Here is a 27624-nt window from a genome sequence, read left to right on the forward strand (position 1 = left end):
TGGAGCCCTAAGCTTATTCCCCCTTTTCTTTAGGGGATGCCTTCCCCTAAATCCACTTCCAGTTTTACACAGAACTGGACCCCTATGGAATGAGTAGCAGCATACACTTGTTGGCACTTGCTAAATTGTGACATCTTGAACCTTACCTCCTGATCTACTCTATTAGGTCCCTGAGCTGCTATGGTGAAGGGAAAAAAAATCACACACACACATGCACACTCCCCCTTACTGCCAGATTAGCCATGGTGGGGTGTAAGTCATTCCTAATTATAAATGAGGCAATTTGTACAATGCCCATAACTGAGCGAAAAATCCAGTCCTAAACTAATCCTGGGTTAGGAGGGGGCTCAGGCTGGAGGGAGTAGGATTTATATACTCTCTCCAGATGTGCAGGGGGACAGTGGGTTACCTAAGTCCTACTCACCTGCCTGCAGGCTTAGGTGATGCCTGCCACCCCTTCCCAATTCCCAAGAGAGGGACTCTTAAAGGAGACACTTCCCCTTTTTTCCTGTCAGTCCAGACAAAGCCCTCTCACCTTATGGTCATAGAGGTTGCATTTCCCACCTACCCACTGGCCTCTGAAAAACAGCTGACTTTCTCTTGTGAAATGGAGGATATGCTTACCTGTGGCTGTATGGACCCAGTAGATCCCACGTTGCCAAGACTGTTAGCTTGTTCTTTCCATTCTTTCTGTTCGAGGAGATGGCTGTGTTTGTTTTGCCTGGATGCAAACTGAGCAAAATAACAGTTGTCACAGCCCTGCTCCTTGCTCACAAAAATAGATTCTTTTCTTGTTCTTTTTGTATGTAGCTGTCCCTGCCTCTGTCTGACAGTGTGAGACTAGGGCACTGGACAATTAGTTATAGTTTGCAGCTAGCAATGAATTTGGTAATAGTTGCCACAGAATATATAGGCCTTGACTAGAATGATTGAAAATATTGGTTTGGAGTTATCTGTCATAATGAATTAATGGAAAATTGCACTCTGAGAATAAATGTTTTTTGTCAAAATTGAAACTAGCTTAGTTCCTAGCTTCTTCATCATGTAAGCAAAGCTACATCATCATGAGCATAGTTCAATCCAATTATTACGCTACTCAAGAAAGCACAAGTGTAGAATAGTAAGAATGTTGCTGGCATCTGGAATGTGGGGTTTTGGGTTGTTTACAAAGCCAAGTAGCTCAGGGGTGATGTTGTCGTTATATTCAGAAGCTGAGTTTTGTAATTATTGAATGTTCTATTTCAACCTTCTTAGTACATGCGATCACTTAACAACTTTCGAGCTGAACAGCCTCACCAGCATGCTATGTATTACCTCCGACTGTTGATGACAGAAGTTGCTTGGACCAAAGATGAATTAAAAGAAGCTCTAGATGGTGAGTTCCCCCTAATTTGTAACTTTTTCTTTTACCGTATTCACTATTTTAGCCTATTTTGACTTTGATCATGTTCAGAATCCTGAGCTTTGTATTGTTTCAGTAAAGTTAGGAGTTTCCGGTTTTGAATGGGAACATAGTCTGTTGTCCTCACAAGTAATTACTTAATCAACATTAATGGAGCTACATATTTTGAACTCTGAACCATATTTTGCAATGTTTGTACAGCAGTTGCTTCATAGTGTTTTTAAAGTTTGAGAAACTTTAATTTTTTTAGTTATTAGTTAATGTAAGGAAAACCCAGTTTGGGAATTAAGATTTTTTTTTAAATTATGTATTTACTTTTTGATGACCACTGTCTCAAAAATATTTGGAAAAAAGCCTACAAACTTTTCATGCAAACAGTCCTTAATGAAGAACAGATCCCTTGCTATATTCACTGGGGAGCGTAATTTAAAATATAAAAGTTACCAACAACTTCAAAATAATCTGAGGATGTATCTATAATTTTAGCAGAGGCTAGTGAATTTTACATGTAGTACCCCACTCTGGCCTGACATGAGAATGGGGTGCTGTTGGAGCAATCTGCAGAAAGAAGATGGTGAATATCTCCTTAGACCACCCCTAGCAAATCTTCCAGAAGATGTAAATTAGGGCCAAATCTAGCTTGCCTTTCTCATGCAAGTTTTGACTTTTGTGGGACGGCTCATATTAGTGAAGTGGGCTGGATTTGCTCCTCTATTTTTATCTTTGTAGCTGCTTCCCATCTTCTAATTTTCAGACATCTTACCACCCTATTAAACCAGCCCTACCAAATACTGCTTTCAGCTGAATGCCATCATGAGCAAAGATGTGAATTTACCCTTCCCTCACCATGTTTCCCTCAGTGAGATATTTATAGAGGTGAGTGTGCACGTCTTGTACACTTGCTACTGAGGCAGGCTTAAAATATACTGGGCACTGTATACCTTTTAATTATTGCAAGAAAAAGCTTTTACCAGAAAAATATCAGCAACAAAATTTTTTTAAAAAATGTATAAATCTTTTCCAACAGGAACTCTTGGGAATACCTCTGTATTTGTACAGTGAGGCCCTGATTCTGATTGGCTTCTGCATAGTGCTGCAGGATAGTTATTTCATCATTCTTGGTTGATGTATTGAACTCTAAAAGATGCCAATGAAAAATAATGTTTTTAGAGGGAAAGAAAAAATCCAGTATGGTCAGAAACTGACTATACTTTATATTGTTGCATTCCACTATTAAGGTTCTGATCCTGAAGCTGCTCCATGCAAGCAGTCCTCTGTACACGCTATAGGGGGCTTTAGGGTTGCCGATTTTGGTTGGATTTATTCCTGGAGGTTTCACCACATGACATAATCTTTAATGTAAGATTAATCTTTAATTCCTGGAGACTCCAGGCCAATCTTGGAGGTTGGCAACCCTAGACTTTATACTAGTGCATGGGCCGACTGTACAGAGTAGCTTTGGGTCTGGGCCCTAAATGTTTTGTTCTGTTGTCTGTACAGTGTTAAGTAAGGTGACTATCAATGGGCCCTACCGAAGTCAGTGGCAAAACTAGCATTAATTTCAGCGAGAGCAGGGTCAGCCCGATAAAGGGTATTCCCTTCCTCTTCCTAGGAATTGCAGATCCTTTTTTATTTACTGACTTCTGTCCCTTAATGTAATCTACTTAAAGTTTAATACTGAGTGTATTTAACATGGCAATTTAACACTGAATTGCTATTCAAAGAGGTTAAAGTCTAATTGTCTTGCAACATTAAAGTTCTGCTTGAGGGACAATGATTTTTTGGTTTGATTTTTTTACTACCATCATCCTCACCACCACTACCAGATGACCCCAGCCCTATGTACTGCTGACAAATGTTTCTTAAGTCAGAATTAAGAGACTAATTACACAAACAATAAGAGACCCCTGGCCTTTTCCAGGAGACAGTTTAAATATAAGCTATGACTAAAGAAGTGAGAGCAACTAATAATTGATGTGGGGTGAGGAAAGAAGTGGAAATGGTGTGTGTTTTTTGGGAGGGCGTTCGTCGGGGTTGAAGTAAGAGGAAAAATTATTGGAAAAAGTATTGATATTTTTAGGATAAAAATATCTACCTATCTTAGCTACTTGTATACCCCCCCATTACAATAGTAACTCAGAGCCTCACAGTCTTTAATGTATTTATCCTCAGAACACACCTTTGAGATAGGAAAGTGTGATTATCCCCATTTTACAGATAAGAAAATGAGGCACAGAGAGAATAAGGGACTTTTCCTAGGTCACACAGGGAGGCTATGGCAGAGCCAGTGATTGGACCCCAGGTCTCCTGGCTCCAAAGTCTGTGCCGTTACCAAGGGACTGTCTTAGTCTGCTGATTCTGCCTATTGATTCTAATATGTAAATTGTATTTTGCTTTATGGACAAGAGTAATACTGATTGTAAAAGTGTTTAAAATATGAAAATCAGGTGTGTGTGTGTGTACGTACGTAAGTACAGGTATATATATTGTAAATTAATAATTTTTTGTGTATGATTTATTGCTAATTACCATCAGACGATGAAATTTGAGTTCAGAAATTATTTAGTCTAGATAGTAATGTACTGTAACTTCCAGAAGGATAAGCCACATGTTCTTTATGTAGTTAATAGCTACAGCTTTATCTCTCAGCCCGACCTAAATGATGGTAACTGTTTTCTCTGGAGAGTGAATGTGTGTTCAGCATGATTGGAGAGCAGGGATGTTGTTTTTCTTAATGGAATCTGGGTCAGATGCTATGTGAATTCTAAGCAAAGCAAACTATGCAATGAGTGCTGATATTTAAACCTGGAAATTTTCCAACAATGAATTTTTAAGGGAAAATCCAAAGCTTTTGATGATTGTGATTTTCCCTTTTCTCCAAGAAACACATCCTATCTGCTGATGAGGTCAATTCCCTCTAATGTAAAAAAATCATGTGATTGATTTAACTATCTGTTTATCTATTCTAGATGTCACTCTTCTCCGCCTCAAGGCCTTTATATCTCAACTGTTGTCACGGTTACACATCGAGGCTCTTCTCCATGGCAATATAACAAAACAGGTCTGATATTTTCTTTAATAGAAACAGTGTGTATTAAAAACAGGATTTAAAACCAATGGTTTATTTAATCTTCCCAAATTTTAAAACAATTTTTGCCAAATATGATTTCATAGTCTTCACTTAATTTTTAGCTGTTTTACAGCAAGTATATCATGATGACGTTTTTTCTGCTCTGTCAGGCTCAATGTCCCTTTGAACGCTGGTGTTTGAGATTTACTGTAATAGAAAACAGCTTATGATCTAAATATTTTAAAGTCTGCATTGCATGTCATTACAGTAAATAATTAGACTGCAAAAGTAACTGCTACAGATCCTGGTTTTCCATTTACAAGCTTCAGACATGGGACTGAGCTGACTAGCAAAGGTTAAAAAAATCAGAATCCTTCAAAGTGAAGCATCTAGTACAAGGCTAAGGTGTGTAGGTCCATAAATCAGACTTCTAGTTCCTTTTCCTTGTGCGAGTAAGAGGGTACTGCTAGTAAGAGGCACAAACTGTTTAATGTGTCCTTCATTAAACCTGTAATGAGTTGCATGTCTGTATCACCTTTATCCAAAGATCTGAGTTCATTTACAAATACTGGATGTGACAATACCTTTGTGAGAGAGTTAAAATATTAAAATGGCTGCATCTATTCCCTTGGGGCTGATATAGCAGCATTCCCAATAGTATCATGACAGAAGTGCTTCTGTACTAGTCTAGTGAAAGTGCACTAGTACCAGACTATCTTAAAACCCTTCAGGTCAGCAGTGAGTGCACGGAGAGGAAAGTGGCCAGCAGCAGTGAGCGAAAGAGGGAAAGAGCCAGAAGGATAGGATATAGAAAGTTGGAGCTTTAAATAAGAGCTCCAGGAAAGTTGTGTTTCAATTTTTTTACATTTTTTGTCTGGAAATGTAAACTAAAGACTAATCCCATCTTCCTCCTAACCCCCTCTATATCTGAACAAGGTGTGATTAAATTCCTCTATAAAGCACCACAGAATTACTCAGGACTGAGCCCTGTGTTGTGCTGGCATGTATTATGCGAACCAATCATGAGAAAAAGTTGTTTTCTGGAAGCAGTCATGTGGGTGGCTATTGGAGAGAGAAAAATATATATCACTGCATATATGTATGGTGCATCTATGAATTTGGAGACCATGGTGATCAGAAATGAACCGCAAGCTTCTTCTGAGCTCCTTGCAATCTACCTGTATGCTTAGACTTCTATTCTGATGTTTGTAGTTTGCCACAGTAGGGTGTTGATTTCTGCTAATAGTAGGCAAATAGTGCTCACAGTGACACCAACGTGTTATACATATTCTATGGTAATTTGTTGTTTTCTAGAGTAGAATATATATTATATTATTTTGGCTTTACCTTGAAATTTCCTATATTTCCCTAATCCCTTTCCCCCCCTTTTTTTTCCCTTCATAAATTTACAGATCTTTTGCAGGTTTTCTGCAAGAGACCATTTTTGTGTTATGAGTTTACATAACAGAAACAGAGTAAGAGGTTTGGGCTTCTGCGTAGAATTTTGAAGCAGATTTTGTAATAAGTTGCTATACTTTTCAACATGTAATCCATGGCACTTAACAATCAAGCTGTTTGAAGTTACACATCTGCGTGAGGCCAGACTTCTAAAAAATGTTGGCATACATATTGTTCACACACACCGCATACCCCACCCCCACCCCAGCATCACAGTCAGGTTTTAAAGACTTTTTTCATTGACGTGTAGTTTTTAATGTAATTTACTGAAATCCCTCCTTTTCTTTTCTTTTTTTAAAGACCAACTTTTCATAAAACCACCTTAACTTCAAATATCCTATGTATTTGATGCTGTTTAGGTTGAAACTGTAGATTTACTGAAAATGGCTATAACTTTAGAACGGCTTAGGAATAAACACTGTATTGTGTATTTATAAAAAGCTAATTATATTTAAGGCAGTAAAAGAAAATCTGAATTTTTATCATTTTAAAATAACTATTTTAAGATCTCCTATTCAATTAAAATATTATTTAACATCCACATTTAATAACTAAAGCACAGCATTGTAGTCTACATCTGTGGGTATATTCACATATTGGAGCCTCTGGGTAAAATTTTCAGCAGTACCCAAGTGACTTAAGATTCTAAGGTTCTTTTTCAGAACTGACTAAGGAACTTAGGAGTCTAAGTCTCATGGAAAGTTGATTAGGCACTTTTATAAATTTTACTCCCTGTCTTTAGAACTATGACCAACATTGCATCCAAACTATGTTACTTCAGCATTTCCTGCCATATTAATTGTCGTGTATTGATGTTTGTATGTTGTATATTGTAGTGTATTTAAAAAAAAATCTGATGAAGTTTCTGAAAGAACAAATGAAGTTTATAGTTAGCAATTAAAAATGGTAACAGAGCTGGTCTGCTACCCTGCCACATGCCTGTACATACAAGGTCTTCTCTTTTCTTTTTTCACTTAATTATGTGTGATGTGTTTGTGGGCACCAAGGCACTAACTCAGCAAGGACTTTAAGCATGTCAGTCATCCCATCCCTATACAGTACACTACCTGCTTTAAATTCCATTGACTTCCGTGAGACTGAAGCTTGTGCTTAAGTGCTTTGACAAATAGGGGCAGGATTACTCATGTTTAAATGCTTTGTTGAATTAGGGTCTAAAAACTGCTTTCTGTAGCATCTCTGTATGCCAGCATAGCCTGCCAGGCTAGGAGAAGAAAATTTTAGTTGACTTTTCCCAGGGAAACCTGGATCTCAGATTTGAAGAATAAGAAAATATGGTTGTCCTAATATTTTTTACTCAAGATGCTCTAGTTTACTTTTGAAACTTTGTGTTGTCCCTCCCTAAAGGAAATATTTAGGATTTTAGGAAGCGATTCACCTAAGGGAGTTAGGAACTCGGTTCCCATTTATTTTTACTAGGAGTTAGAGCCTGATTCCATTTGACTTTTTTGAAAATTCCAGCCCTAAAGTCAGGCCCGCACCTTGTTAATCAGACAGTAAGTACATTTCACTTGCGGAGACTGAGTTATCAGTTGTCAATGGCTGCTGGACAAAATTATTTTTCCTAGGCGCCTTACCAGCAGATGGAGACAGGAAAAAAAAATCTTGTGATTTTTATCCCCATATAAAAGGGACTACCTTGATCCCAACAGTCCTAACTCCACCAATGCAACAAAATGGGGTGAATAGCTGTGCTGGTATAGAAATACTTGGAGAAACCAAATTAACAGCTAGCAAAATGTCATTTGTATATATAAATTGGTTAGTTTGTATGCAGTTTTCAAGTTTGCATAGATAAATACTTCAAGGGTAAGAAAGTGAGAGCATATTAAGAATAGGTCCAAAATGTTTAGCTAAATGTGTAAAGATTAATGTAACTGAAGGTGTTCACCAGTAGTACCGGGTTATTATAAAATTAATAAATAATCTAATGTAGGGAAAATAATCTCACTTATTTCCACTTTATTTTTCACTTTCTTATACTTAGTTTTAAATTAACCATTCCAGTCCTGATTTTGCATCTCACCAAGAATAACTGTGGTCTTTCAGTGTGCTGCCAGATTTAGGATTGTCAAGGAATAAATAAAAAACCTGTAACTAATGTCTTCTTTTCCAGGCTGCATTAGGAATTATGCAAATGGTTGAGGACACTCTTATTGAGCATGCGCATACAAAGCCCCTCCTTCCCAGTCAGCTAGTAAGATACAGAGAAGTGCAGCTGCCTGACAGTAAGTTAAATCATTTTTTTAATATGTAATAAAGGAGGTAATTTAAAGCTGTTTCCTGGTGTCTTCTAATGACCTTTGAAGTGAATATTACCTGTAGTTTGTCTAAAAATCAACTTCAAATGATTTTGCGCTGTAAATCTTGCAGAATTAAATGGGAAATATCATTATATGAAAAGTCGTATATGTAGGTCTGTAACATTAATCTTTCTGTTATGCTCAGTAACTGTTTTGTAGAACTATAAAATAGTATTTAGCTGCTTAATATATTAGAGTGTTGATGTGAAGGATGAATACAGACATGTGGCTTGCACAGCAGTTTGAAGCAAAATAACATTAAAGTAAAAACTGTTCTTCAAGTGGACGCAGACCTGTATTCCATTAGGGGTGTGCATGCTTAGTGCGCTGGAGCCAGAGGTTTTGCCTAGCCATACCCGTAGAGGGGCAGCACTCATGGTGGTGGCCCCACCCTGACCCCTTCCCACCCCCCAGTTCCTTCTTACCGCCCATGGCTGGAGTGGGAGCTCTGTGTGGTATAACCTTACATCCTCGCAATCAGATTTAGTGTAGTTTTTTATTGTATATAGTTAGTGTTAACTTTTTAGTAGGTTTTTTTCCCTGTTGATACCCTCACCAGGATTTAAACACTGTCCTTCGTGTGGGGGAGTGATCTCTAACAACGATCCCCACACGCGGTGCCTGCTCTGTCTTGGCAAGGACCACCTTAAAGAGCATTGTTTGATCTGCAGATTGTTCAATAAAAGGACTCAGGTGGCCTGGGACTTTCACCTCGAGCAGGCCATGCAGCCTGATCCGGTACAGAGGCCTTCATCAGGCTCCGAGACTGTGACCGCTTCCCGTGCGGGAGTAGGTGCCTCTCTGAAGAGGTGGAGAAGCTGTTACCTGTCAACTGTGCCAAAGAAATGTCACATAAGACCAGCCATGACCACTCTAGTTCTCGGGGTAACTCTTCTGCCTCCTTCAGGAAGAGTGTAGACTGACATGGAGCCGGTGGCAGTGGGCAGGAAGGCAGGCATGGGTGCCTGTGACCCTTCCCCTGTACTGAGTGGGTAGGTCAGAAACCACCACCGGGCATCCGTTGAGTCTGTTACCGATGAGAGAAATACCAGTACAGACTGTGTTTATCCCGACCTCGCCATTGGTCTAGGATTTTTCCAGGGCTGTGCCATCTATAGCCTGTCCAATGGAGCGAGCCACTGAACCTCGTGCCTGTTGGCACCACATCTCAGCACTCCCCTTCCAGTAGTAGGGATAGAGCTGGTATCAGAATTGGTATGGGGGGACCCCAGTACCAGGAACCTCCTCTGCACTGCTGCAGTTGTGCCGCATATGCTTCCCTGGCAGCTTTCACCACCCTTGGCATCAGAACAGTGGGGCACTCTGGTGCCGTTATTCACATTGGGACCAACACTGCTGTGCAGTTTTTTCTTTCGCTTTTTGCTTTTTCTTTCTCTCAATAGCTCTAGCATCTTGGTGTGGAACTTTGAAATTTGGCAGGGACAAAGTACCCATGTCAAAGATGTGCCAACATTCTTCTGGCTTTGCCCATGCATGCATATGGTAGTCGACTCAAATTTTATGTTTTGTGTGTAGGTGCATGTGAAATATAATGTGAGCCCTCCCTCATTCTACACAGTCAAAGTGAGAACCCTGCCTCATTCTGTATGAGGTATTAGTGTACACATTGAATGACCAGAGCTCCTTGAGAGCGACTTTAGTTTTTTGCATTTGTATACTCAGTGATGTGCTGCCTTTGCTTCATTGAGTAAAGTGTAATTTCTATCCAAATAACTTCTTGCCATGTCTAACAGCTGATTATTTTTTAACCTAGGGTGATTTTACAGAATTTATTTATAGTACCCAAATTTTTTTGCACTGCCAAAGAGTCAAGATTTAAGCAATAATTACTACAGAGATTGAAGACAATTCCCGAGAATATGTACAAATAGATAGCTAATATACAGCCAAAGGCCATAATCTCTAGCTGATCATTAGCCTAGAGGAAATGCCATGTACCAAAGAAGCTATTGGTATTACTCATTGAATTAATTTTAATGCTTTATAAATCTGTTGGATTGACTGTTGTAGAAATTGAAGTCCTCTGTTTACAGAACAAATAAAGCATGGGAGAGGCAGTGCAACCTTCCCCTCCAACCACACAAATGCACCTCAACCCTGATCCATAGGGACCACCCCTAGGTAGGGATTAGATGGGTGCAGCAGTCTCCAAGTCTAATCAGTGGGAAATCAGCAGAGTCATTTGAGATCGTTATAAGAGAGGAGGCATCGGCATGGTGTTCTCTGTGACGACCCTTGGCTTTTGGAATTCACTTACCCATTTGACTCGCCAGGCTAGGATTTGTTAACCTTGTGAACATACTGTAAAAATCTTTCTCCCACAGGTTAGTAAACAGGTTGCCTGATTATTAATAGAAGATCTGCTTTGCGTCTTTTTCTTGTAATCAGAGTCTATCTGCAGGTAGACTGTTTGTTTTTTCTCCTTGGACTCTATTTGGGAAGGGGGGAGTGTGTGTGTGTGTGTGTGTGTGTGTGTGAGGTTCTCTCTCTCTCTCTCTCTCTCTCTCTAATTACTTTAACTTTATCTTTTAGGAGGTTGGTTTGTCTATCAACAGAGGAATGAAGTTCATAACAACTGTGGCATAGAAATATATTACCAAACAGATATGCAGAGTACCTCTGAGAATATGTTTTTGGAGCTCTTCTGTCAAATTATATCAGAGCCTTGCTTCAACACTCTGCGTACCAAGGAACAGTTAGGTGAGTTTTCCCAGAGTTATCCTCCATATCTCAGTAATAAATAAGGATAAGTATGACGATAGACTTTCTATAGCTCTGCTGCTACCCTTCTCCCTGAATGCCATTTAAAGGACATTTGGTAAATAAATGTTGTTTTAACTAATGGAGATCCCGAAGAATATACAGTTCACAAAGGTAAACTGAGATGAAGCAAGCATAGATTTTAAGATCAAGACTGAAATATTTGAAGACTGCCTCACTCCAGAAAAAAATGGTGTCTAATGGTTATATGGAAGTCACCTCATCTAAAGCTCTGAATGACAGGAGAGGATGGAATTATTAGATCAGCTTCCCAAAGCTAGATGACTGTCAGAAGAAAACTGAGCAGTACTGAGAATCGGTGACACTAAGGACTAAAAAGCCTTTATGAGAAGTGGTAAGCAATAATGCTTACAAAGCCATAGGTATGACTCATGGTTAGTAAGGATGTGACTGCACATGTATCAGAGCTAATTCAAATGAAATTTTTCACCAGTGCCTCTACAACTCTCGGATTCCTCTCCCACGTCAGAGACAGAGCCACTGTTTGCCCGTGATTTATCCAGTGGCTGCTATTAGATTAGGCAGAGAGACTACCAGACGAGAGAGTTTAAATTATCAAATTGCAACAAAATGAAAAAAATGAAGCCTCACGGTCTCCTAGCTGAGTTCCTTAAATTGCATTCATTAAACTTGCCTCTCTGGTAGGCCTGGTGTTTACAATAGTAAAACCACTCTTCCTTTCACAAAGCTGTCATTGCCCTTTCTTCCACAACACACAGTACACATAGAATGGTCTTTTTTAGATGAACAACATCTGATGAAGTGAGCTGTAGCTCACGAAAGCTCATGCTCAAATAAATTGGTTAGTCTCTAAGGTGCCACAAGTACTCCTTTTCTTTTTGCGAATACAGACTAACACGGCTGTTCCTCTGAAACCTTTTTTAGATGGCATGCCAGGCCACAAATCATACCTTAAAGAATCACTTTTAGCTTAAAGCCTACATATAATTCTTTGGAGCATGAACTATATCCATATCCTCCTTAGTACAGCACATAGTACATTTTGCGTGCTACTGTAATGACAACAATAAAAACTATTATGTGGATAGAACTTTTTCATTATGAAGGATCCTATTCTTAGGTAAACTAATGCTATGTTTGAAGTACAAGTGACCCACAATGTAAGCAGTATGGGGTGGGGGGGGGGGGCGGGGAGGGGGGTTGCATGAAAATGGAGAATACCGAGCACAAAATGCCCTGCTAGGCTGAGTAAAGACTTTGAGTAAATCCCACATCCATCCAATATTATATTATGATGTAAGTTATCAACTTGGAAAAGAGATCTTCCAAAATGAATATTAATTTGGAGAGAGAAAAAAGGTAATAAAAGACCAATAGGGTTCTAACTTAAACCTATGTAAACATGGACATGAACAGTTAAGGGATCACGTTTCTAGTATCTAGGCACAGCTCTGTACAGCTGCATAATGTTACAGATAGGGCCCATTGTGTGTAATAGAGGTATTAACCCAGTGTTGGAGATTTGATCATTTTACTAAGAATTTCCCTTTTCGTATGGATTTCAACAAGGATCACTGTCCTCCTTCTGTCCTGAGAATCTTAAAGTTTTAAACCATAGGATATTTTTCAGTATATAATACACTGAGAGAGTAGTACAGCTTTATAGAGGAAACAACTGCTGGAATGTTAACCATAACATGGCTATAGTAATGGACAATGAATAGGACCATTTAGTAAAATTCATTTTTATAGTCGGTAGAATGAATTCCAAAATCATTTCTGTGCATTGCTATGTGTAAATTGCCCACAGTTGTACCAAACCTCAGTGGTGAATGTTTAACATGGAAAAAATTACTTCAAAATGAGACTGTTCCACTGCTGTGTGTGTGCATGTGTGTGTAATGAAAGTTTATAAAACTGAGAAGTAGTAACTAGATATAAAATAGACAGAGAGTCCTGTGGCACCTTATAGACTAACAGATGTATTGGAGCATAAGCTTTCGTGGATGAATACCCACTTCATCGGATGCTGGGTATTCATCCATGAAAGCTTATGCTCCAATATGCCTGTTAGTCTATAAAGTGCCACAGGACTCTTAGTCTGGATCTGTAAAAGCGGCAAACATGGCTACCCCTCTGATACTCGATATAAATAGTAGATCTAAGTAATTATTCTGAATGCTCAACCTAATAACACTTATTATCTGGGTATCAGAAACTATTAATGACAAACAACCTTTCTTCATTCTTTTTTTTTTCTCCTCTCTAGGGCAACCACATCTATTTTGGGAAATAAAAGAAAACTTTGAAAAATACAAGATGTAGCTTATATTTTTTGAACACTGCAATGTTTTATTCATGGAATCACACACAATGTAAAATCATACATTCATTTCTAGTGTGTGACACTTCGAATAACATGCTAAAATATGGGGTAGGGTGTATTTCCTGTTGACAAATAAGGAACAGAAGGTCACTGTATCATACATTGTTAATAGCCAGAATTCACTGAAGAGAAGGCAAATTGAAACTTTTTTACTGGACATAGATATAGATGTAGTTAACCAGTTGCAATTTTTTCTTTTTTGTCAAGGTTACATTGTGTTCAGTGGTCCGCGACGGGCTAATGGCATACAAGGACTGCGATTTATTATTCAGTCAGAAAAACAACCGCACTACTTAGAAAGCAGGGTTGAAGCTTTCCTAAAAACTATGGAGAAGTGCATTGAAGACATGTCAGAGGAGGCCTTCCAGAAACATATCCAAGCTTTAGCAATTCGTCGTCTAGACAAACCAAAGAAGTTGTCTGCAGAGTGTGCTAAATACTGGGGAGAAATAATTTCCCAGCAGTATAACTTTGACAGAGGTAAGAAAAACAGAAAATTGTTTATCAGGTGAAAATGTGGAATTGAGGGCTGAAGTGCTGAAACATACTATTAGTTCCACTTGTATTTAAATATAAAACAATTTAATAACTGAAAATTCTTGCATTTCTCTTATCCACTTGTCACAGAAATTTACACAAATATTCTGCAGGAATCTCTCAGGGACACAATAGATAACTTGAAAGGCAAGAAAAAAAAGAGGAGTCAAATATACTTTGCATTTTCAGTAAAGATAATGGGTGAAATTCTGGCCTCACTGAAGTCAATGGGAAAACGCCTATTGACTTTAACAGGGGCACTATTTCACCCAATATATTATAAACCCCACAGGGGACTCCACTTAAAATGTTTAACAGTTTAATTAGGACAGTTCAGGCTATTAATGAATGCAACTATATAAAGGAGAGAGCTGAGAGCAGGTAACACTTCTCTTACAACTGGAAAACTTACAGGTTTTGCACTGATATTAACACTGTAGGCCCAGATAAGCAAGTATCTTTAAAAAGTTCTGCATCACTTGTTTCTAAAAGTAACATTTGATTGCAAATTGGCTACAACTACAGCTGCACTGAATAGGAGTGAATTTATTAGGGACCTAATCTTTTGCCTTCTGTGCACATAATTTTATGCATTTCTTTGTGGTGTGAGTGCTTTTAGTCCTTTCTTTCTACCCTGGGAGATATCCACTAGGATACCTGAGTTTGCAGTATTTGTCAGGGGACATTCACAGTGAAAGACCCTATGCTCTGAAATTTACTCTCCTCCTTGGTTGACCAGAGCCCACATTTACTGATCTTCAGCTCTTTTTTTGCAGAGTTCCATGAACCACTACAGTAGGCCAAGGGTGGTAAAGGGTGGGATATATGATAGGAGGCTTTATTTATTGACATTGTGTCAGCCTGAATTCTTTTGTATGTGTTTTTAAAGATTGTACTACATGTGCACCTAGTGCCTGTGTTAAGAGCAGTCATATTTACCTTGCACAGTCCTCACGACAATGCATACATTCTTAGTCTCTATAATAGGCTTTTTCCCTGCTAAAATTTCCCACTCTTTCTGCTACCAGTGCAGCTCCACTAGTGCTAGCAACAGTGGGAGCACTAGAGTAGGCCACAGCTTGTGTCTGAGCCATGATGTTGTCGGTCTCTGTTCTGAGCAGGTCGAGATGTCACTCTAAGATTTAATCTTATATTCTAAATATTACAAACATTAATGGAGAGGTGTTTAGGATGAGAATAATAGTATTCCCCCCGGGTTTCAGAGTAGCAGCCGTGTTAGTCTGTTAAGTTAGTCTGCAAAAAGAAAAGGAGGACTTGTGGCACCTTAGAGACTAACCAATTTATTTGAGCAGAAGCTTTCGTGAGCTGCAGCTCACTTCATCGGATGCATACTGTGGAAAATACAGTGGGGAGATTTATATACATAGAGATCATGAAACAATGGGTGTTACCATACACACTGTAACCAGAGTGATCACGTAAGGTGAGCTATTACCAGTAGAAGGGCGGGGAGGGGGACCTTTTGTAGTGATAATCAAGGTGGGCCATTTCCAGCAGTTGACAAGAACGTCCCAGGAACAGTGGGGGGGGGGGATAAACATGGGGAAATAGTTTTACTTTGTGTAATGACCCATCCACTCCCAGTCTCTATTCAAGCCTAAGTTAATTGTATCCAGTTTGCAAATTAATTCCAATTCAGCAGTCTCTCGTTGGAGTCTGTTTTGTTTTGAAGTTTTTTTTGTTGAAGTATTGCCACTTTTAGGTCTGTAATCAAGTGACCAGAGAGATTGAAGTGTTCTCCAACTGGTTTTTGAATGTTATAATTCTTGAAGTCTGATTTGTGTCCATTTATTCTTTTACATAGAGACTGTCCAGTTTGACCAACTCATTCTCACTGAAAATTAATTAAAAATAATTTATATCAATATTGAAACATTTTATCTTCTAGCTCATCCTTTTAAACCTTTTTTTCTTTTCACCAGCAAGTTCTTAATCTTTATCTGAAATATTCTGAGCTAGATAGGATTATCATTTTGTATTATTAGGTTTCAGAATAGCTGTGTTAGTCTGTATTCGCAAAAAGAAAAGGAGTACTTGTGGCACCTTAGAGACTGACAAATTTATTTGAGCATAAGCTTTCGTGAGCTACAGAGCTGTAGCTCACGAAAGCTTATGCTCAAATAAATTTGTTAGTCTCTAAGGTGCCACAAGTACTCCTTTTCTTTTTTTTTTGTATTATTAGTTAGTACATCTTGAAACAGAGAAAGCTAAATTGGTTTTTGCCATAAAAAAACATGTTTCTCTCCCACTCCTCCCAAAAGGTAACGAGCAAAAGAAAAGGAATGGAATATTCTAGTTTAGATTTTGGCTTTGTTCACTATTTACTTAGTAAACATTTTAAAATACAGTTTATCACAAGAAAGATAAATCAGTTTGACAGTTAAAACATGTATTTTCTTCTCAAATAAAAGAGTTGTCCCATTTTAGGTTTTAGGGTCAGATCTACTCTGCCTTATATTTGGTGTGTGTCTGAACGTTACTGCTCAGAAGTACAGTCTCCAACCTTCCTTTGTTTAATAAGGTTCTGGGAAACACGGTCTGTACATTTTGTGGCCACCTTTTCCACTGTAGCCTTCTCCACTGCTTTCCATTCAACATTCTGTCCTGTGCCAGTACCAAGTTCAGCTTTGTTGGGGTAGTCAGTGTCCTATTGGAAACTACTTTAACTGTGTATCCTCCTGTAGTGCCCTATACATTGGCCTCAGTACAGCTTTCAGAAAACATTTTTGAAAGGAGTGAGGTCCCTTGGTATACTGGCAATGAGATGTCATTCCAGGTATAGGGAGCAGCGTGAAAATTCCTACTCTCTGCTGCTTTTTCATCTCCTCTGTCCTGCTTTCTAGTGCCCCAGATGTCTCCATCCTTTGCCTTCTTGTTCATATATCTTCTCTCTCCAGGATGACTCATTGCTATCTGTAACCTGATCTGTGATCATCTCTTCTATTCAGATGATACCCAATTCTTTATTTCTCTTGACTTGTTCCCTGATCCTTTTAGTTCCCATCTACCTACATTGATTGAGAAGAATTTAGTAGAAGGTTTTTGTGTAACTAGAATTGACAAAAACAGAAGTTAGTCAACTCATGCAAAGGGGAAAAAAGTCCTCTCTGTCCATGTTTCTTACTCTTTCACTACACGTGATTCAAACTTAACTTTCCTCTATAGGCTAGAAGTCTGAATAATCTTTGTTATCAAACTTTTTTCCCCACCCATGTTTACTTATGACCATCCCTACCAGGGCAACATCTGTTCAGTCAATTTCACTGACTTCCCATCATCTCTGAATTCAATTAAAAATTTCATTCTGATTTTCAAAACTCACCATGCCAATCCACCTCTGACTTCCTAGTCACATATTTATCACCCTGCATGTTTTAATTCTTAAACTGGATCCTCCTGCCCCACAAGTCTCCTTATTTGAAGGTTGCTCTTTCTTTTACGCTGGCCCTTATGGTAGGCTCTGTTTCTGTAATAATTACTTTTATAATGGCATTATATAATGGACTTACATACATTTAAATGTATCTATATTTAGTAAAATACGATAGCTACTGAGTCACTTTGTCTGCAAACTAATTTTAAGGCCTTCCTTTTCACTTTAGACCACACTGCACACTAAAGACCATGCACATTTTCTTTCGCTATTGTATATTTTAAAACTCATGCCATCTTGCTGTTTCCTAAATAAAAGGTTCCCTAAGTATAATAAATGTGAATAAAAAGCCATCAATAAATTCAGTATCTGTTATGAATCTGTTTCACTCTTTTTTTTTTTTTTTTAATTTTAAAGTGTGTGCTGTTTTCTAGTCCTGTATAGCGCATTTAATCAAATGGGCTCATTTTGTGTAATATTTTAAGCTTCCACTGCTATTTATTTTTCATAGACTCAAATAGTAGCTTGTAAGTTAAGAATGAAAAGCATATAATTTGCAGTCAATTGCACTGTCTAAATTTGAAATAAAAGTACTTTGAAAAAATACTATGATAATAACTAGCTATTATTTGCCGACTTGTTTTAATTAAAATTTTGTTGTTCAGATAACATTGAAGTGGCGTTTCTAAAGACCCTGACTAAGGATGATATCATACAATTCTATAAGGTAAGTTAGTCATATATTTAGAATTTTATCACTAAGAAACATAGGCACTAAAAGAAAATATGCTTGTGTGAATTGCAAGTTAGTACATTTATACCTGTCTTATAAAGGTAACATGATTGATCCAGATGTCTTAATATTACAGTTCAGAGTCAATGGGGAACTATTTATCTATAAACTCCTGATGATTTTTGTGGGACTTTGCATACCTAATGGAAGTATGGCTCCTCACCCCAACTCACATTAGCATGACATCTGTAATAACACTATATATATATCCACTATTGGAAATTGTAAACCTGTTTCTTCGAGTGCTTGTTCACGTCAATTCCAATCAGGTGTGCACACGCCATATGTACAGTTGCCGAAAATTTCCCCCCAGCAAGCCAAAAATAATGCCAACAGTTGCCAACTATTTTTCTCCCGTGGCAAGCTGACAATTATGCGCACGCCCGCGTCGCCATGTCACTGATCCCCGGCCCCAGAAAGGGGGCACTGTCCTGATTCCCAGCGCCGCTCGGAGTCCCAGTGCCGCTCTCACTCGCAGCACCGGTTGTCTCGGCCCTGGGTCGTCGGAGGGCCAGCTCCCGGTGCTGATCATCATCACGTCACTAATCACCTCAGTAGAGATCGAGGCCTCAGCACCACTCCCCTTCCTCGTGGCACCGCTCACCTGGCCAGCTCTGATCGGCACTGCCATGGCTATCTAGATCCTGGTCCCCATCCTCAGAATCAGACGTGGGGTCTAGATACTCACATCAGAACTGGCACCGGTCAACGCATCAACAGCCTGATGTGGGTACAATACCATGGCTGTCCCAATGGCAAGGACCAGCTCAATGGCTTTTTTGGACCCCCTGGGCATATCACCAGTCCCAGGGCACCTTGTCCAAGGGTTTCTGGTCAGTGGCATCGGAGCCCAGGCTGCCGACGGCCTCGGCCAGCCGCCCTGTGCCCAGAGGTGCTGAAGGGATTCAGTCTACAGCACTTTCACCAGCAAAGACTCCCACCCTTACGGTGGAACAGGTGGTCACCAACCTGGAACAGCAGGTCGAGCAGGAGGTCCCCATGGACCAACAGGCCCAGGATGACCTAGTTCCTCACCTGCATCCTCATCTTCTTCCCCAGACGTGATGGTAGCAGGAACTTTCGTCTCAGGACCACCACCCATAAATAGTCACGCCCACCAGAACCTATTCTGCGGGGTGGCGTGCAACATGAGCTTACAAGCCGAGGAGGTGGTGGAATAGGAGGATCCAGTGGTGGACATTTTGGCCCTAAAAGGTCCATCCTGATTGGCGCTGCCACTCATTAGGACCATTCAAAACAACACCAAAACTGTGTGGCAGACCCCAGCCTCTATCCCCCCCGACGGCCAGGGGAGTAGAATGCAAATACTTCATTCCCTCCAAGGGTTAAGAGTATCTATACTCCTACCCGCAGCCCTGCTTCTTGGCGGTGTCTGCAGTTAATGAACATGAAAGGCAGGGGCAGCAGGGACCCCCGCCTAAGTCCAAGGACTCTTTTTTTAAAAAAAAAAAAAAAAACAAAAAAAAACAAAAAACCTTGACCTTTTTGGTAGAAAAGTCTACTCCACGGGAGGCTTACAGCTCAGGATTGCTAATCAGCAGGCAGTCCTGAGCAGATAAAATTTTAACTCATGGAACTCCATGCTCAAATTTAAGGAGCTAATACCATTGGAGTTCAGGGATAAGTCTGGGGCCATTGTGGAGGAGGGCAAGACAGTGGCACAGACCTCTTTGCAGACACTGGATGCTGGTGACTTGGCGGAGGAGGACCTCATGGCTTCAAGTTTCGAGTCTACCCCCAGAGGTCCAACAGACTCTGCAGGACCTGTCCTTTGATGAGACAGGATTATTCGCAGAGCAAACAGACTCCAGGCTACACAGCCTAAAGGATTCAAGGGTGACGATGAAATCGCTGGGGTTGCATACCCCAGCTGCTCAGCGAAAACACTTTTTAAGCCTGAATCCCCTCAATGTCCCTACCAACCTCACCCTAGGCAAGACTTTTCTAGAATGCGAGGTAGGAACAGCAGGCATAAGCCGTCCCAGCCCTCGTCATCACAGGGCCAAGCGCGCACTTCCTCAGCCTCCAAGCAGGCCTTTTGAAGGTGCGCCTGGGGATGACGTGCCAGACTGTATACCAGATCCTCAGCCCTGCTTTCGGAATTGTCTGTCCCACTTCTACCGTGCATGGTCCCAAATAACATCGGACCACTGGGTTCTCCGCATGGTAGAAGTGGGATATTGTCTCCAATTCTGCTCCTCCCCACCCTCCCTTCCCCATCCCTCTTCAGGGACCCTTCTCACGAGCAACTCCTTATCCAGGAGGTGCAGTCACTCCTCGCCATAGGGGCAATGGTGGACGTTCCTCAGGAGCTAAGGAGCAAGGGGTTCTACTCTGAGTATTTCCTAATCCCCAAGGCAAAGCAGGTCTTATACCCACTCTGGGCCAGGTTCATGGTGAAGTTGAAGTTCCGCATGTTCTCTCTGAGTACTATTATTCCTTCCCTGGATCCAGGAGACTGGTATGCCACCCTCGACATGAAAGACACATACTTTCACATAGCTATTCGGCCCACGCACAGATGATTTCTGAGGTTTGTAGCCAGCCACAAATACTGTCAGTTCACAGTCCTCCCCTTCGGTCTGTCGACAGGCCCCTGAGTGTTCACCAAGTGTATGTTGGTCATAGCAGCCTTCCTCCGCAGGAGGAAGGTGCAGGTATATCCCTACCTCGACTACTAGCTACTCAGGAGGCACACCAGGGAGCAGGTGAAGTCTCAAGTCTGACTAGTCAGAACTACTTTTGAGAGGCTGGGACTCCTGCTCAACGTGAACAAGTCAACCTACTCACCGACTCAAAGAATAGAATTCATCAGTGTGGTTCTGGACTTGGTGCAGGCAAGGGCGCTCCTGCCAGACACCTGATTTCAGACCATGACAGACATTATCCAAAGCCTCAGTTGGTACCTGACCACTACCGCAAGGGGATACCTGAGTCTCCTCAGCCATATGGCAGCCTGCACTTAGGTGGTCCGGCATGCCAGACTGAGGCTCAGACCACTTCAAGCATGGCTCGCGTCTGTGTACCACCCAGGGAGTGACAGACCAAGTACTCAAGTGCCTCCAATGGTGGCTCAACCCTCACACAATCTGCAAGGGTGTTCCCATCAACAGCCCCCAGCCCTCCTTGTCCCTCGTAACAGACGCGTCAGTTCTGGGTTGGGAGGCACATCTGGGAGAGCTCCAGACACAAGGATTATGGTCGTAGGACAAGCTGTCCCTGCGTATCAATGTCAGAGAGCTCAGAGCAGTACAGCTAGCATGCCAAACCTTCCTATCCCGGCTCCAAGACCAGTGTGTGCGGGTAATGACCACCAACACTACGGCCATGTTTTACATCAACAAGCAAGGTGGAGTCCACTCTTCCCCTCTTCGCCCCCATGTTGGGAGACCCTTCAGCTATGGGAGTTCTGCATAGCCCACTCGATTCACCTGGAAGCGTTCTATCTCCCAAGTGTGCAGAACGAACTAGCGGACCACCAGCAGATCGTTTCGCAATCACGAGTGGGCCATCTGTCTGGATATCATATATTCCATCTTCCAAAAGTGCGGGTTTCCCCAGGTCGATCAGTTTGCCACCCAGAGCAACAGGAGGTGCCCAGTGTTCTGCTCCTTTCAGAAACACAGCCCGAGTTCAATCTCGGATGCGTTCCTGCTTCCCTGGGGAGACCGTCTCATATATGCCTTTCTGCCATTCCCATTCATGTACAGAGTACTGCTGAAAATCCATAGAGACAGAGCAAAAGTAATTTTTTTGGCCCCGGCATGGCCCCGCCAACACTGGTACCTACGCTTCTGGAGCAGTCAATGGACACTCCTATCGTGTTACCACTCTACCCCGATCTGATCACATAGGATCACGGTCGCCTGTACCACCTGGACTTCTAGTCCCTCCATCTCATGGCTTGGAAGCTTCATGGCTAAACCCAATGGCACTCCTGTGCTCGGAGCCACTAAGAAAGGTCCTGCTCAGCAGCAGAAAACCATCTACCAAAACCACTTATCTGGCCAAGTGGAAGAGGTTCATTTGCTGGTGTGCCCAACATTACACTCCTCCACTCAGGCGTCTATATCACTCATCCTGGAGTACCTTCTGTATCTCAACCAACAAGGCCTGGCAGCATCATCCATCAAAGTACACCTTGCTGCTATCTTGGCTTTCCATCCGGGCACATCTGGACGCTAACCCTATGGTAGGACATTTCCTTAAGAGCCTGGAACAGCTATATCCTTGGGTTAGACAGCCTCTTCCGTCATGGGACCTTAACCTGGTCCTCTCCAGATTATGGGACCCCAATTCGAACCGCTGGCTATTTGCTGACTTCGCTACCTTTCGTGGAAGCTAGCCTTCCTGGTCGCCATCACATCAGCCAGGAGGGTGTCGGAGTTAAAGGCCCTTACCTCCGATCCACCCTACATGGTCTTCCACAAGGACAAGATGCAACTCAGATCTCACCCGGCCTTTCTCCCCTAAGGTAATGTCACAATTCCATACTAGCCAAGACATTTTTCTACCTGTCTTCTCTCCCAAGCCACGCAACAGTATCCAAGAGCAAAGGCTGCACTCACTGGATGTTTGGCGGACATTTAGCATTCTACATTGAGCCCACAAAGCTGTTCAGGAGGTCGAACCAGCTGTTTGTGGCAGTCCGCATGAAAGGACTTCCAGTTTCATCTCAAAGATTATCTTCCTGGATCATGGCCTGTGTTTGCACATGTTATTTGTTGACCAATGTCCCAGCCCCGCCTCTTAAGGCTCATTCCACAAGAGCACAGGCCTCGTCAGCTGCGTTTCTGGCCCAGGTCCCGATACTGGAAATCTGCAGGCCAGGTACTTGGTGAATACATTCACCTCTCACTATACCATCTCACAGCATGCTAGAGATGATGCAGCTTTCGGCTGAGCGGTGCTCCAATCGGCGATTCCTTAATGCCGACCCCAGCTCCAGGGTAGAGCTTGGGAGTCACCTGACTGGAATCGATATGAACGAGCACTCAAAGAAGAAAAAACGGTTACTCACCTTCTTGTAACTGTTGTTCTTCGAGATGTGGTGTTCACATCCATTCCTATACCCACCCTCCAACCCCTCTGTCAGAGAAGCCGGCAAGAAGGAACTGAGGAGGGGCCACGTTGGCAGGGTCCCTGAGCGCCATGAAGGCACCGCTCCACGGGGCTCCATAGCTGACCCAATGGGAGCTGCTGGGGAAAAATTTCTGGCAACTGTGCACACGGTGCATGCACACCTGATTGGAATGGACATGAACAATACATCTCCAAGAAAAACAGTTACAAGAGGGTGAGTAACCGTTTTTCTATGCTGCAAAAGATAGGTTGCACATCTTTTTCACAATATTTCAAAATATTCATGTAGTTTTATTACTTGCAGAGCAGCTGACAGCGAAAGGAGCACTTTGAAAAATATTATAGATACCAACAAATCTGTTCATGTATCTGAGATTCTCTTACCTTCATTATCACTAATGATAGTCTTAGGGAGTTCATTTGTTCCTGTTTTTTTTTTTTTTTTTTTTTTTTACCTGGAAATTCATGCTGTAGAAAATCTTCAATATCCTATAAATGTTGCTGTTCTCCACTGGAAAATGCGGTTTGCCATTTTTTCTTCAGAAGCAGTTGAGATATTCTTGAAAGGATACAGAAATCATGTAAGAATTCTGACCAGACTTCCCTGACCCATGGCACAAATAGAAGATTTCTAAGCAACAGAGCATGGGCCTATTCCTCTGCCAGGGTCAGTGGATCTGAAGGAAATGGTATAAAGTCCAATTCACCCCATCCCCAAACTACTTGATGTCCTAGAGAATTAGCTGCAGCAGGATTCACTCTGCAGTTTCCCAGATATTCTGTGGAACTGGTAGCAGCATGGCCAGTTTACTAACCAGCACTGTGCAAGCATATCTTCCCTCACTGTGGACCATTTACCCCAAGTTCCAGAAAGACTATATATAAAAATATAGTAAACTTTCCAGAGAGATTGAGGTCAAGTTTCAGCAGAATATGCTAATATCTCTGTGGTTTTCCAGTGGCCCTGGTCACACAGAAAAACTTTTGTTAGCTACAGTTGCCTTCTATGGAAATAAGCAGTAATTGCTATGCCCATTTAATTCTTGGGCTTTGGTGAGACTGCCAGCCAGGTTGTCATTTGTGAGGTGGACACCTCTTTGCTAGCAGGCAACTTAATTTCATAAATACTACTGACCAACTGTCAGATAGTAGTGACTTTCAATCAATATTGACCTACCCCAGATTCAATCAGGAATAGTTATAGTTCCCAGTAAAATAACTTTATTCCCAAATAAATAATTAATTCAGTGCATGGACTCGGGAAACTGTTATGGATCTTAAATGACTGCTGAGATGCGCACACAAAACCAACTAAAAATCTAACACATCCAGCACAGATGGAAAAATAATTATTTTCCTTTAACCAGGCAGAGGTATGCTTCTTCAGTAGATATGTAGAGGTCGATTATTGAGAATGCATGGAAGTAAAAAATAGTGAAGAGACTTATTCGGATCTTTTAAGAATGATATGAGACTGCAATGATGTATGTTAGTGTGTTTGAAGTATGTATCCTTTCATCCCCATATGCAGCTTAAATGTGATCTGTTCATGTAGAAGATACATTTTTTTTTTTTAAATGAGCTGAATTTGTTTTCTTATAGAGTAGTAAATTGTTGGGTGGTTCTCGGTGTGCTTGCAAAGATTTGCCCTTTTTGTGCTTTTTATTTTAATTTTGCTATGGACTCTCTTATGAGAGCTAGACAAATTGTAAGACCCATCTATTGGCAGAATTTCCCATCATAATTTGACTAATGGTGTTAGTCTTTTGCTGATAGGCTGATTCAAACAACAAATTATTTATCAAGTTATTTTTCTTTAATGATTTATCTCGCCTATATAGTCATTACATAAATTAGTTAGAGAAGGTGGGTGAGGGGGTATCTTTTATTGGACCAACTTCTGTTGGTGAGAGAGACAAGCTTTCAAGCCACACAGAGCTCTTGGTCAGATCTGGGAAAGGAACTCCCAGCCTTGCAGCAAAATGAAAAGCGGAACAGATTGTTTAGTGTAAGTAGTTAACACATACTGTAAGTGACCCATCAATACCTCTGCAGTCATAGGACAAAAAGAGGAGTTAGTGGGTTACAGATTGTTGTAATAAGCCTAAACCCAGTGTCTCAGTCCATGATTTTTGGTGTCTAGCACAGTGATGAATTTAAGCTCCCAAGCTTGTCTTTTGTAAGTGTTAGTACAGGTTTCCTTTGAGGTTGAGGACTGATAGGTCAGATACAGAGTGATAACTTCGTGAAAAAGGTTTCACGCACAGGTGATACGGTGTTTTTGTCTTTTATCATTTTCCTGTGTGAGTTTATTCGAGAGAATAGTAATTGTCTGGTTACACCTACACAATTGTTATTGGAGCATTTAATGAACTGGTTGAGATACACTACATGTTGTGATAGGCATATGTAGGATTCATGGATCTTGAAAGGTGTATTGTGGGAGGTGTTGGTTATTGTAAGCAGTGGAGATGTGTTCAAGTTTTGCATCTGTTCTGGCAGGGTCTGGTGCTGCTTTGAGTTGCTGTGTCCTGGTCTGCGGGGAGCTTGCTTCTGATGCTGAGCTTGGAGAGGTTGGGAGGGTTGTTTGAAGGCCAGAAGAGGGGCTTCAAGAAAGATTTTTTTTTTTTTTAAGATGGTCCCCATCAAGTATATGGTGTAGTTGTTTGTTTGTTTGATCCCTCATATGGGTTCCAGTGGTGGGTGGGGGGTAGGTGACAACTAGAGTAGTGCGGTCAGAGAGGGTTTTGTTTCTTTATTGAAGCAGGTGCTCTCTGGGTATTTGGGTGCCCATTCCAGGATGTGATATATTTCTCTGGATGAGTGTCCTTGTTTGGGGAAGATGGTTTTAAGTCTGTTAAGGTGCATATTCTGTGCTATGAGTGCCTGGCTGTAGATAACACATTTCTTAGGCCATGTCTACAGTATGGTCCTTACAGCAGCACAGCTGTACCGCTGCAGCTGTGCAATTACAAGGTCTCCTATGTAGCTACTTTATGCTGACAGGAGAGAGCTCTCCTGCTGGCATAAGTAACTACCCCCAACAAGTAGTGGTAGCTATGTCAGCGAAAGTCTGTCTCCCGCCAACATAGCACTGTCCACATCGGTGCCTTTGTTGGTGAAACTTATGTTAGTCAGGGGTGTGGTTTTTTCACACCCCTGACTGACAAAAGTTTTGCCGACAAAAGTGCTGGTGTAGACAAAGCCTTAGTGTGTTTGGGATGGTTAGTGGATCTGTGAAGGTAGATGTGGTGATCCATGAGTTTCTGGTATATGGTTGTCTGTAGGGTTCCATTGTTCAAGCCGATTGTGATGTCCAGGAAGTTGATGCTAGTGTGGGAGTGTTCCAGAGAGAGTTTAGTGGGAAGGTGGTGGTAGAATGGTCCCTGAGAATGTGTGTTAACTAGTTATGCTAAACAATCTCTTCGCCTCACATTTTGCTGTGAGACTGGAAGTTTCTTTTCCAGACCTGGCAAAGAGCTCTGTGTGGCTCGAAAGCTTGTCTCTCTCATCAACAGAAGTTTGTCCAATAAAAGAGATTCCCTCACCCACCTCGTCTCGGTAATATACTGGGACCAACACAGCTACAACTACACTACATATATCAATTAGTTAAACACAAAGAGACCTATTAAAAATCAAAGGCCGCAAATTGAAAATTACTAGAAGAGATTTCCTTAACAGATGGTTAATAAGTGATAACCTATATGGTTGTTCAAGGTACCAGTACTCCATCCAGTTGGAGTATATTTCTTTCTATCCATTTTAATGTTTGTACTAATACACAGTGCATCAATATTCAGTTGTCCCAGGATGCGGGAAGGGACACTAGAAACATATACATAGTTAGGTGAGATGGCCCAACTGACTTTGACATCTGTGCTCAGGGTTGATGTGCTTCCCCAAGGCTGCTGGGCTCTGCCGTTACAGCTCTGTAGAAACTCTGTAGGACCAAATATCTAGTGTGTAATCCTGATTCCATAGAAATCAATGGCAAAATTCTCGTTGATTTCCATGGAGCCAGCATTTCACCCCTAGTTCCTTGGGGCTTCTGAACTTCACAAGACTGGATCTCTCATGCAGCTCAGTTCTGAAATCATTAAGAGCTGTGAAGGACTGGAACTTTGGTTAAATTTCCAGGGACGTGCCCAACAAGGGTTTAGAGAATCAAAATTTGACTCTAACATTAATTACCACTAAAGTTGCACGTTAAATGGTTGTCATCCCTTGTAATACGTAGACAACATATGGCTCCCCTTCCTGATAGAAGCTAGCTGTCACTTAGATTCTGTTGTTGAATAACTGACCTTGCTGCTTTCTGTAGGAGATGTTGGCAGTAGATGCTCCCAGGAGACACAAGGTATCCGTACACGTCCTTTCAAGGGAAATGGATTCCT

At 41.3% G+C, this 27624-nt stretch overlaps 1 protein-coding gene and 1 long non-coding RNA gene across 10 annotated transcripts in view; one reads left to right on the forward strand and one right to left on the reverse strand.

Annotated features, from left to right (window-relative positions):
• LOC140914910 (uncharacterized) lies at window positions 1-27617 on the reverse strand. The gene is made up of 3 exons (XR_012160031.1): window positions 27535-27617; window positions 23683-23786; window positions 1-732 (listed from the first exon to the last, which is right to left on the reverse strand). It is a non-coding gene; the product is annotated as an uncharacterized lncRNA (long non-coding RNA).
• Window positions 1-27624, forward strand: part of IDE (insulin degrading enzyme) — a 183250-nt gene that overhangs the window by 150900 nt on the left and 4726 nt on the right. For all 9 annotated transcript variants that reach the window (XM_073353900.1, XM_073353894.1, XM_073353898.1 and 6 more), the window contains 7 exons: window positions 1255-1375; window positions 4372-4463; window positions 8065-8176; window positions 10805-10972; window positions 13608-13880; window positions 17997-18058; window positions 27552-27624. In XM_073353900.1, the coding sequence (XP_073210001.1) occupies window positions 1255-1375; window positions 4372-4463; window positions 8065-8176; window positions 10805-10972; window positions 13608-13880; window positions 17997-18058; window positions 27552-27624 (901 nt within the window). The remainder of the gene's footprint in view (window positions 1-1254; window positions 1376-4371; window positions 4464-8064; window positions 8177-10804; window positions 10973-13607; window positions 13881-17996; window positions 18059-27551) is intronic.

This window comes from Lepidochelys kempii, chromosome 7 (assembly GCF_965140265.1).
Source record: "Lepidochelys kempii isolate rLepKem1 chromosome 7, rLepKem1.hap2, whole genome shotgun sequence".
Classification (NCBI taxonomy): domain Eukaryota; kingdom Metazoa; phylum Chordata; order Testudines; family Cheloniidae; genus Lepidochelys; species Lepidochelys kempii.